At 41.9% G+C, this 12,739-nt stretch overlaps 1 protein-coding gene across 1 annotated transcript; it reads left to right on the forward strand.

Moving 5' to 3' along the window:
- The first annotated feature begins 8,097 nt into the window (after positions 1-8,097).
- On the forward strand, positions 8,098-11,993 carry LOC126516609 (uncharacterized). Its single transcript, XM_072289492.1, has 4 exons — positions 8,098-8,498; positions 9,079-9,259; positions 10,145-10,177; positions 11,530-11,993. The coding sequence occupies exons 1-4, from the start codon at positions 8,351-8,353 to the stop codon at positions 11,852-11,854; spliced, it is 687 nt and encodes a 228-aa protein (XP_072145593.1). The 5' UTR covers positions 8,098-8,350; the 3' UTR covers positions 11,855-11,993.
- The last annotated feature ends 746 nt before the right edge of the window (positions 11,994-12,739 follow it).

Raw genomic sequence — 12,739 nt, forward strand, 5'->3', positions numbered from 1 at the left:
TGAAATGACTTAAGATACTTAAAAAATATATTAATAATGAAACACTATCCTTACTGGAACCATATCAAAACTAACATAAAAATGTAGTGAACTATAACAAAGCACAGCACTTGTATTCTGGATTGATCAATCCAATGGGGGCTTCTCAGGAGACTAGCATAATTAACATGAATGAAATTAACATAATGATGTCAAGGCATAGAAGGCAAAACATTTGTATGCTCATTTGAGAAATCGAAAGTGGGCCCTTCAGGAGACTAACATAAAACATAAAAATGTCGAGAGTTACAAAAGCACAACACTTGTGTTTTGGTTTGAGCTGTCCAACTTGGGCTCTTCAGAGGCTATTGGTCCCATGCGAGAAGCGAGGCCATAGTTCTTTACATAGGGCATGTTGGTACCAGGAAATTTGCGACATGTGAAGCCTGCAAAAACAAGAAGCCAGAACAAGTTGTAAAAAGCAACTTCCACATGCAAAAGATTGGCATGCAATCTGCCCTCGTTATAATGAAATTGATTTATGTATTTCTGTCGCTTTATTCCAACTTTCCACGGGTACAGCTTTACAGCATGACCATTTAAATTTACTGAGTGCGGCACAGGACTCCACTAGGTGTCAAATGCAGGAAAGGGCAAAGAGGAACAAAACACTGTAGCAAAATAACTTTATGAATATCCTCAATGCCGAAGATGGTAACCTTGCTTGCTTAGAAACAAAATGGCGAAAAACAATTTCATGTCGTTAATAAAGAAACCTGAACTGACAACTAAAATTATTTCTTGTAACTTTCATAATTAAAATGTGCAGCACTTCACTGTGCTTTTCCATGCTCCAAATACAATACTGTCATGTCACTACAATTGAGTGTAGCTTCATTTGATGTTAGGTTTCCTGAGTTCACATGCAATCGGAATGTACTTCTCGCCTTACAATGACTTAGGACTTTCTACATTAAAGAAGACACTGCTTACAGCGAAGTATGTTTTCTGCCTCAACGACTGAATTACTGTTATAATGAGGATTCCGTGTAGTTGTGCAGCAAGCTGCTTAGCATGACACATGCAGAATGTGACAGATACGACGAAATGCTGTCTTTTAAGAGCCATATGCCATAGGACTGACTTCTTTAATCATTTTAGGGTTCACTGCCGTACATCTGTGGCTGTGACGGAACGTTCTGAAAAAATTTGCCTCTTCAGAACAAAGTGTTGCCTATCATCCCAGTGGAGGTGCTGCAACCTTCTGAGACTTCTAGAAAATATTCTTATACTGCTGTCGCTCCTTGGGTTTCTCCAAAACTGATTTTTCACTTAGCTCCTTGGTGTCTGTCATTGCAGTAATTTGGGAGTGTTGCCACAAGTTTTTGTAAGTTTCATTACACAAAACATTATGCTGCTTTATCCTGCATAAAAAAATAAAACATGTAAAACTGCAAATACTGAAATAGTATTGCCACTTTATTGTTATTTAAAAAAAATATTTACCAGTTTATTTTCTCGGAAAGTCACCCTGAAGAACTTAAATCTGCAATAAAAATATTAAAGATGCGCGAGAAGTGATTTTCGAGACTGAAGCGAATAATGCCAGAAGCAAATCAAATATTGGATAGCTTCTGAATAATGAACAGCTGATATCACAATTAATGTAAGATTAGGTTCACATACTAGTATTCTTAAAGTTAGCAAAATTCTGTCATTGTTATGTTATGAAGAGCTGTTTATTAAAAGCACAAATGGAGCAGCAAAAAGTTTCTTCACATGCACAGGACTCTTCAGTAAGCATAAATGATTGCTGTACAGCATCTAAAGTACAGCTACTTAAGCAACGTAGCCTGGTCTGCTATTCGTACAAGTTCTTACGTTCTATATCTATACCATGTTATTGGAGGTGAAAAATTTACCGTACTTTGGGTCAAATTTCGTGTTTTATTGGTGTTTCGAAATATTAGAATAATACTCGGATTTACAAATAGTGACCATTCAAAGACTAAATTGAATAGGACACTATTCAATTCGAAAGTTTGGGTATCTGCACACCACAAAAGATATAACTCCTAAATTAGAGAGGCATATTTCTCCCCAAAATGTGATCCTGAATGGGTTAAACAAGAGTGACGGAAAAGCCCATTCATCTTTTTTGATGAATTTAAGCACACAATCTACTTGGCAATGGTTCATAACCCTGTTAACAGGTAGGTGAAGTAAGGAAGCAGGAAACAATTCTAACAATTTCAGAATGGAAGTAGTGGACATGTCCGATGGTCTGTAAGAAGCTTTATACATTAGGCCCCAAGAGCCTATTCTTCATTTATTGAAGTATACGGGGAAAAGCCACATAAATATTTTTTTCATATCTTAGAATACAAAGTGATAAAGTGCATGTTAATAAATACGAGTCATAGGTTAGGTGCTTAGAATGAGTAAGCGTCCACTAAACATAGTACTGTTGACAGTGAAGCTGGCAACTCTGTCCCTGTTGTTTCTTTGATTGAAACAACCAAAAGAAAATGCCACACCACTCAGGTTCCCTCTGCTGAAAGGCTGCTGTCTCGCATCACATGGACCTCCTTCAAGATAGGAGCAACTTTCATTCGATGTGGTCTGTTAAAATTGGTGAAACTACTGTTTCACATCTCAGAACGTGGAGAGCTGTTTTGATTTCTGCAATTTGGTGAATGTGCTCCTGGTCGAGCTGAGCAGTAACCACACTTGAGAATAGCTTCTCCGCAATTCGTGTATTAGAATAACACTTTCAGGCTACTTAAACATGTCCTCCATGCCAATAGATTTGGAGCGTGCTTCACAGACAACTATTCCTTAAAATGACAGCCAAGTAGCACTGCTAATGCGCAAATGCAGCTCATTTTATGTGGTGGAGCCGCTAAAAACTTTCGGCAGTAAAGGCAGCTTTAAAATTTTTAGAAGCATTTGAGTATGGTGGCATTAGGCACTTAAGATCGTATGAACAGTCATTCCAAATGGTAGGCTATTGAAGCACAGAACTGCACACACGGGCTACTTGAAAGTCGTTTGTTATGCCAAAGGCAAGTTCATAATTTTAGAAAAAAATGTGAATGTAAAAATGCAACCGGAAAGGATATATGGTACTTGCCTATAACAGCACTGACCCTGGTGGGGTCAAGAGCCTCTTTTGCCCCTTGGTGTTATTTCCAAAGCCCAAATGGCCCATGAGCTCCTCCTCTGTGAACACATGGTGAAGCAAGGCCCTTGCAAACTTTCCTGGACCACCTTGGCAGGCCATGGTAAGCTGTGCCAGGATAACCTTCTCAATGTGCACTCTTACAAGCTATGTGAACCTGCATGTTTAAGTAAATGTTAGCAAAACAGTTTTAAGCCTTTCAAGGACATTCACACAACAGCCCTACTGCAAATAAATTACAAAAGTACCTGTTGCAAATCTAGAATGCTAAACTTGACTTCTTACAAGCTTCTTATGCTGTCTGGATGCCACATGTTTCAGAAAAACAATCCAGCACAAACAAGAATAATAAATCAAAGTATCCAAACATCTAGTACTTGAAAAAGTGGAGTACCAGCGAAACACAAATGACACGCACACAAGGAAATGGCATTAGACACGGACGGACGTTGGGACGGACCAGCGTCCGTCCCTGTCTAACGCCTTTTTCGTGCGTGCGCGTCCTTTGTTTTGCTGGTACCTCCCCTTTTCAAGTTCATCATGCACCAACTGGCCCAAGAGCTTGCGCTAATGCACAGCTAGTACTATTTATTGTGATTACCATTCTTAGGATACTTCATATTTTCACGTGTTTGTCTCGATTGTCCCATCCATTTGTGTCAATAGGTAGCCCATGGTCTAATGGGGAGATAGGGCTGCTATGTTGAGGGAAGAGTTCAAAATCAACCGTCGGAACAGCTTGGGTGACTGGGTATGCGACCCTGGGCACATGCCACTTTTCAATGAATCTCTTTCACGCTATCTTGGGCAACTGCTGCTGCTTGTGTTGGCAAGCAGCATTAGGAGATCAAAGAGGGACATGATTGTCGATCATTACTAAGATTACCTCTACACATCACGTTCGCTTGCTGTGCTCCAGAAGTAATATGTGAGATTCCACTCCACTGTATGAAATGTACATAAGCCGCAAGGACAGTATGTGCCAACCACCACCTCAATTAAATTAATCGACTCGCAAACCACAGGCTGCACAAGATCATGGAGTGAACTCAGACATTTGTGAACAGTCAGTTGATGTACATGTCAGGGACCTCTAGGGAGACTCGGTCATTTCCTCGATGTGCATCATCGTGCCGTCACACATTGTATTACAATTCTGTCTGTCTTGTTGTACCACCGTTCTAAAAGTAATCACGTATCACACAATTCAAGGTATAAATACACTTATATCTACTGTTTATTTAATCTTTATGGAGAATACTTTGAGCATGAGTTTTTGCAGAGATCATGAATTCTACAGCTTAAAGGAGCACTAAAGTAAAATTAATTAAATTCTGGCATTTTAAGTTACAAAACGACAATCTGATGTTTAGGCACGCCATAGTGGGGAACTCTGGATTAATTTTTACCAAATCAGGCTGCAAGGTACATGGACAGTTTTGTATTTCACCTCCATCAAAATGCGGTTGTTTGATCCTGTGACCTCGCGCTTAGCGGCGCTGTGCCAACAACCCTAAGCAACTATGGCATGAAAGCACTAAAGAGAAAAATTATTTTAGATGTATCTGTAAATGACCTTCCTACAATTCAAGAGATCCACTCGTACCGTGACAAGAGGCTGAGTAAACTGTAAAGCAGCAAGAGGAAAGATTGGTGGCAGTGCTGCCTTTAAGTTACCACACCCGCTTGTTGTGACGTCATGGATTTTGATGTCTGTTCAGGTGCAGTAATTTTTTTTACAAATAAAAATGTTCTTCATCGTATTCCAAACTCAAAATAAAAACCGTCAGGAACTTTTACTGAACCAATACAACCCATGTTTGGAAATATGCTTGAAATCCACGATGTGACAATGACATGTCAGCACGAAGCTTTTGGAGCGATACTCAGAAAATTGAACTTTGAGCTTTATTTTCTCTAATAATCAAGCAACTACCAAGAAATTTACAGACGTAGATATTTAAAACGATGCTTTGTTTTAAATTCATTTAGGGTGTCATTAGTGTCCCCTTAATACAAAACAAGGAATGCACTTGGCTGGGTAATAGGTTAACATGCAACACTGGTTCTCATTAAGGTAGGATTATCAGTATAGCAATGGGCATGCACTGGATGCTCCAGAGGGGAGCCCTGCCACTTCCCCTCAACCTCCCAATTTCCAATTTCCTTATGAGCAGTGATGTAATTTCTGTATCCTAACGAGACATAATGCCAAGGAGATTCATGCCATGCTGGCTACAGTATGTGGTGACTCGCACTTCACACCGTCGAGCTCGGCATCAATCGTTTTGGAATTTGGCCCTTGAAATGCAGAAAGCCCCGATCACTGCTCGTTCTTCAGCCAACTTTCTCAAAGGGTGCTGCTGTTCTGGTTTGATACCTCTAGCAGTGCACTGCTGTATGACATAGGTCATGATACCTTCGTTCTGGTAAAACTAGAAAGATGTGCACTCATGTAGACCACTAATGTCCACATTAAGTTTCTGAACGCCCCTCTCATATCAGGCATATACCCTGAAGAAGGCACATTCTATCTTTAATATGTTCACAAGTGACACTGAAATGCACTCCGAGTCCCGGTGCAGTTGCAGTCTTTCAGCTGAGTGCTTAAAGGCACCATGTCTCCTAATGAAGGCACTCTGCACCAATTGATCACTGGAGCAAATTCCTTGCAGTTGCATCAGCAATGTTGTTTTTTCTGGTTCCTGCAATACATTTTCACGGCATCACTGTATTTGATCATGGTGACGCTACAGAATGGATGGCCAAAGAATTCACCTTTAGCATTCCAGCTTGGGTGTCTCTCAGCTCATTTTGAATCTGAAAAAAGACGTCAGTATTAAAATGTGACGCCACGATGCAGCGAAAGCGACAATCAAAAGAGCTACATGGACCATTAGGCTGACATAAATGGACGGATACAAATGACTAGTCATTGAATACACTAAAGTGTGGCCGCTCTTGCCAATGGCAGTGTGAGCTTGTCAAATAATTTATTTCACATTCTACTTATTTTAAAAAAATATTTCCACGCATCTACTGAACTGTTATGGCCACATATTAAAGGTAGCTCCTTCATTTAAAACCACAGTGTTACATTCCTTTACTCCCCATCTACCTGATGCTACTGAAGTTTTGCTTACTCTCAAAGAAAGAATTTCACAGAACTGCTCTTTCGACAATGCATTATTCCAAGCTTGTGGCAAAGCGTCGTCATTTAGTTCACAACGATGCGCTCCCCTTTCAATCTCTTCACTCTATAGTGCTCGGATTCAAAGCAAAAATAGCTTTTCGACATAACTAGCTACTTCTATGGTCACAAGAAACAATGCTAATTATTGATGTTTATGTTGCCGATAACGTATACATGCCGCCTCGACACACAGTGGGACGACAAGGTAGATATGCCAGGCATCTCGTTCTTTTACTTATTTTAAAACTTTGTTAAATTTATCAGTTACTGAAGTGCGAAAAGCTGCAATTTCACGAAATTACATTATTTTGAATGTTGTAGGACCTGGAGTGCCATGAAATCTGCCTTTCCGTGAATGCTAAGAGCGCCTACGCGAAGCCGTTTGGGCGGAGCACTCGATGGCGTCGAACGAAGATGAAAAAAGAAAGCTGAATGCGCGCGAACTGGTGGAAAAAAAAAAAACACGCGGTAGGCAAGGCGTATAACTCGATGATTTCGCAGCACTCTGTGCTATCCCCCCTGTTGTATCTCACGTATCGCATAGAATCGCATGTACTCCCTTGAAATTCTTTATTATTATTGCGCGACAGCCTCCTGTGTTTTCCGATCGCGCGAACATCGGCCGCACGGCGTGTCAGATAGTGGCCTTGAAGCACCGCGGAGTCACTCGTTCCTGTAGGGAACAGCGCAACAGAATGCACTTTCGCCGATCCCACCGCCCCCCGCTTGCTACAAGCTCGGTCCCACGCCTTGTACTAGCGTGGCGCAAACGAAATATCTTCCGATTACAGTACAGATCGGATGGTTTCACGTCGCATTGTTTTGCACTCATTAATAAGGCTAACTCAATCGGTGCTCGAACACCGTGTCAGAAATCATGGCGTACAACATACCCTGTTTTAGCTGGCACCACATAGCTGCCTTACGTCACGGAGCGGAGTGTAAAGTTAAACCAGGACAAAGCTCTATGTTATATACCACAAATCTAGTGCTGTACAACCAATTCTCGCAACGGAAGGATAGTACTAGGAATGAAAACTAGAAAAGAGGCGCGCGGAAGACACGCGCAAGCGCTGAAATCATTTTAGCACTTCCGTTCACCGCGTCGCAATGGACGAACAAGGGAAAATCGAAACACTCACTCACCCTTGATGTCGCTGAGTCGGAGGCGATCATGGCGATCTTCGAGGCAACAAATCCATAAAAAGCGAGCAACACGCAGGAATATTCCAAAGATGTCACAGCGAAGCACACAAAGAACGCAGAAAACGCAGGAAGCTCTCAAGCAAACGGCGTGCACGAACTCGCCGGAATGTGCCAAGCATCAACAGCGCAAACGCGCAATTATACATGTACACTCATACAAATACACACTTATATTATCATAAATTGTACCATTTGATAATAAATTTTATAATTTCATGTTATTACTGAATAATTGTTGCGATTTGCAAGTGTATGAAAGTTTTTGCTTCGCTTCTTTGATGAACTACTTTCTTTAGCGCAGTAACGCAGTGCACCGGCCGGAGCTAATGGGATGCGCGAGAAAAGGCGCGAAATTCAAACGTCGCAAACGCCGTGCTAATTTGTGCGCGCACAGTGGATTAAAACAAGAAAAGTAATGGGTGCCGCAACCATGCGAACTGAACTTTTGACCAGAAAAATACAGAAACGTCGCTGTTTGTGCTTCTTATTTCGACGTCATGGCAAACTGCAGGCGGTCTGTCGTCCCATTCTTTAAGGGCTCATTCACACCGGCGACTGACAGTGGTCGCGCGACCAAGTTGGTCGCAAAGCGACCAGTCGCAAATGGTCGCAAACGGTCGCCTTTCTTGAAAAGCGACCATTTTGGGCCAGTCGCTTTCTGCGCGATTTTTCAGTCGCGCGACCGTGGTCGCAAAACTGATAAACCAATCAGCGGCGCACCGGAAGTGATCTTTCATGTGTCTACATCCGGCTTCCTCCCGCGTCGCGGCAAATACAAAGTCCACGACATCATGGAAGCTGCTGCGTATTCGCCGGAGTTGCTGATAGAGGCCGTTAAGCAGTACCCGTACCTGTACAACAAGCTGCACCCATCATTCAAAGACCGCAACAAGAAGGACGCCGCATGGACCGAGATCGGAAACATGTTAGGCATCTCCCGTAAGTACTCAAGCGAAAGTGCAATTTGGTTTCGGGTGTGCAACTATATGTGAAATATGGAAGAGGCGCGTTGCGGGGCATTTTTCAATGCTAATGTGTTTCCGCTTATGAAATGTCCGTGTGTGGTCAGATCGACGTTGTTCCCCGGGCGCAGAGCCTTATTAATCGGGAAAAGCAACGCTACAAAATCGCGGCCCCATGCTTGACTGTATGATCGCTTCCTGTTTATTTTGGGTACGCACGCACTTCCTGCCAGCTTTATGCTTATATCCTCTGTTACTTGCACGTCTTTAAGGAACTTAGCTTGAACGATGGAGCCTCGCGGGTGTGTTCATGAGTGAAGGAAACAGTGTGGTGGCAACGTGTGGTTTGCACTGGCCTTTCGTACGCTGTTATAAAAAAAAATTGCGAGTCTGCACGGCTAGACATATTTGAACGTTTTTTGCGATTTACGTAAGCGTTGCGAAAAAGATAAATATTGCGGCTAACACACTAGGAAGAAAAGGAGAGAAGAGGCTTTTTTATAGCATACTTTATTTCGTGTGGTCTCATGTTGCTGTCAACGTATAATTGCTTATTTATTTTGCAGGAACCTTTGCAGAGAAAAAATGTAAAAACTTAAAAGACATTTTCAAGAGGAAGCAGCAGGAGGTGCGCGACAAGCAGCGTAGAGGTGCAGGAGTGGTTGATGTCCCCACCATCAAATGGCCCCACTTCGAGGCCATGCTGGAATTAACCGAGGTGGCATCAGAACCTGTGGTGTAAGTTTATTTTGTTGTCGCAATGAAACAGTTTATTTCATGCCTGCAAACGCACAGGCAAAGGAAAGTTTCACAGGAGACATGCATGCTCAGCATACATTCAAATGGTGTTTGCACTGGCAGGCAATGGACAATAAAAATTCTGTAGCCTCAAATTAACTTAGTTATCGCAAACAAAGCATTATTTCCATATACTCATTACTATAGGTTGCACCTCTGTACAGTCTGAAGTTCAACTCTTAGCAATTTTCAAAGGAAACATTAATCTACAAGTCACACCGGAATGAGACTGTACTGTAACTTGGTCGGCATGATGGAACATGATTAGGTATGCATGCTTGTACGCTAATCTCTAAATGCTATGCTTAAGTTCACAAAATTTCTGTAAAAATTTTTAGGAGCTGCTAATTCTAGCAGCAAAGAAAGTTCACCCAACACTCCTCCCCACAGTGTGCAAAACGAACGCTTATTGGGCTTCTTGGAGAACGCTATTGGAGAAAGACGCCATCGAAGGCATCTGTTCTGTCACAGCTATACTAGTCAGAGCTACTTCAGCTGGCAGCATTGCTGAGTCACCGTCGTTGATGTCTCAATAACTTTTACAAGGTGTTGACCTCCCTGGCACTACTGCTGCGTCGTATAGTACTCAGGATAAAAACCCACCTATACTGGTTTCGTTATCGTGCATGGTTTTATGCTATATAAGCCTCGTCATTGCACAATACGTTGGGACGAAACCTTGCATAAAGAAACTTTTAATTGTCCAAAAAATACGGTGGCCCTTGGACACCTGCATGTCATGGCATTAAGATGTGCAAGACCTATAAATTTAATAAGCTGGATCATGCCACAATAATCAGGTTTGCGATGGTGAACTTCATTCAGGGTACTGTGCAGCATGGAGGACACTCGATCAAGGTAACGTATAAATTGCATCCTATATTTAAGATAGGCGTAAACTGTGTAGTTTCTGCCCTGCAATGGGTGACCGTAACGCAAAGCTAACCGTAAGTGGAACCTTCACAACTTTACGAGATTGTAGTTATCACGGCAAAAAGTGCTAATTCACAACATTTCACAACATAGCTTGCATGCTGGTACATCTCATACTATTTTTTTTCTTTATGATACCTCACAGGCCCTGAAGAGCATGGGCGAGAGGGACATATCAATATAAATACAGTACAGAAATAATAAACCATAGCAACGGTGCAATAGACGCAGCACAAGGCAAATACATAAAAGGAATATAAAGTTGACTGAAAAAGGGCATAAAAATAACAATATGAAGATTGAGAAACGAAACAAAAGCAAAAATGGCAAGGAATTATAACCAAGTACAAGTCAAAAAGTAGTAAAACAGAACACCATTTAGAGCAACTGAAAGAGCAGTACAACAGAAAACATTGACAATGTTGTTTTCTTAAGAGGTGAACAGAAATACACATCGCTTATTATACTACAGCATGTGCATAATGTGAGGTGAGTAGGCATGAATGACTGGCAGGCAGCTGACCACATGTAGCAAGGTCATATGCAAAAGGTTGCTTTTCCACTGTCATTGCAGCCGAGCAGAAGTAACAGATGGCGGCCAACGAGGGGTTTCCTCGGTCGCCATGGAAGCAGACACGGAGACCTGCAGTTCTGCGTAAAGAAAACTTTAAATTTAACATACTGTTAACACAATCATGTTGTGTGGATTACTGCATGAAATGCAATTTCCATGTTTATTAGCTGTCTGAATTCGCAGAAGTGCTGAGAAAGGCACCAGGTTTTTTAGAGGTTATGCTTCAGCTCTGCTGTAATAGTGGTTTCTTTTGCAGAGATTACACCGAAGACATAGGAGAGGAGCCAGCGCATATACCATCAGTGCTAATGTGAGCATAGATCATAAAGTTCCAACAATCAGCAATGCTTAATAATTCTTGCATGACATCATTCTTCTTGTACAACATAACACGCTATGCTTCACTGCCTGCTGTGCTGTAATAGTGGTTGATTTTGCAGAGATGCCACAGAACAAACATCTGTGGAAACAGTAGAGGCGCCACCAGCAAAACGGTATGTGAGCAATGTTTTCAATTTTCTACGAATAAGAAACCCTTTGAAGTGGTTGCAAGAATGCTTTTTTTTTTACAACCTAACACACTACACTTTACTGCCTGCAGCCCGAGGACATGAAAGAATCGCAGACAAACTGAAGGTTCGAGGTGAGAGACGTGTGATGTTTACCGAACATAAATCTACAAAAATTTTTGTTACCATTTTAGGCAACAAAGCTGCGGATGCCACCAAGTGCAAGAAATGGCATGTGCCTGGAGCATGAGTACTGATGCATCCAAAATGACATACTTCCTCTACAGCCATGCAGGTCAGAGTGCAAGCCACGAGGCTGTTGCGCAAGCCTGTACGGAGCATCTAGCGCAACTAAGGGAGCATAAAACCACAAACAAAAGGGATGACATTGCTTATTTTGCGCTGAGAACTGATGCGCGCCTGCGGGCACTGCCAATACATGTAGCGCAAGACCTGATGCACCTAATGGAGTCAATGATATATCAGGCAGAAGTGGAAAATAGGAACACCAGCAATTGAAAGAAACATTTACCTTGGGTGCTGTTACACATTCTAGTCATAATCATCATCAGCATATTTTTAGGTTATTTTTTGTATGTTCCTCATACTTTTCTTTATAGTATTGTGAAAACTTTCTTTTTTGAAACAGTGCCTTACAGTAACCTTTCTTAGTATCTGTGGTGAGGTTTCTAGTCATGTCATCACACAGCCTGAAATATTAAGGAATACTTTAAGCTGCTACTGCAACTGTTGCAGCTTTTTTCTTACCAATTATTGCCTTGTATTCGAGGTGTCATTGTGATATTTCTGCATGTGTGCCTTTGTCAAACATAGACGAAAATGCAATACTTTTATGTGTCCAGGTAAGACATGTGATATTTTAATTTCAAGGATTAACTTCGTATGACACTCCCGTTGCTTGTTTCCCTGTGCATTTGTGATATTTCTTGCACAAGGAATTCCTATGTAAAGCGCGAGTGCTTATGAATGAATAAACTTATTTGACAACACACCTTGTGCAGTTCAAGTACTGGTGACCACTTTATCTTGCCAGAGAACTTGGCCGGCTGTCATGAAGTGGTGTGCCAGCTTGTCTGGAACTTCTTTTGCATACCTATAAACATACTATGCCAGGTTTAATTTGCCTGCCTTTCATAATTTCTAACAGCAAACATATTTTGAAATACAAGTAACCATCGCACCGAGCAGCGTGACACCCAGTAGACTTTGATGGCACGAGGACACCACCGGCTGATTCGTCCTCCCTCCAGCTGCCAGGAGAAAGTCGCCCTTCCCAGTCCTCGCTGTCGGCAGAACCTGGCGGGCAGTATGCAGCAGAAGAGGCTGATGACTCCTTCATCAAAAAATTGTGCAGCACTATGCAGGCTCCCACATATCTATTAT

Source organism: Dermacentor andersoni, chromosome 1, assembly GCF_023375885.2.
Source record: "Dermacentor andersoni chromosome 1, qqDerAnde1_hic_scaffold, whole genome shotgun sequence".
Taxonomy (NCBI): domain Eukaryota; kingdom Metazoa; phylum Arthropoda; class Arachnida; order Ixodida; family Ixodidae; genus Dermacentor; species Dermacentor andersoni.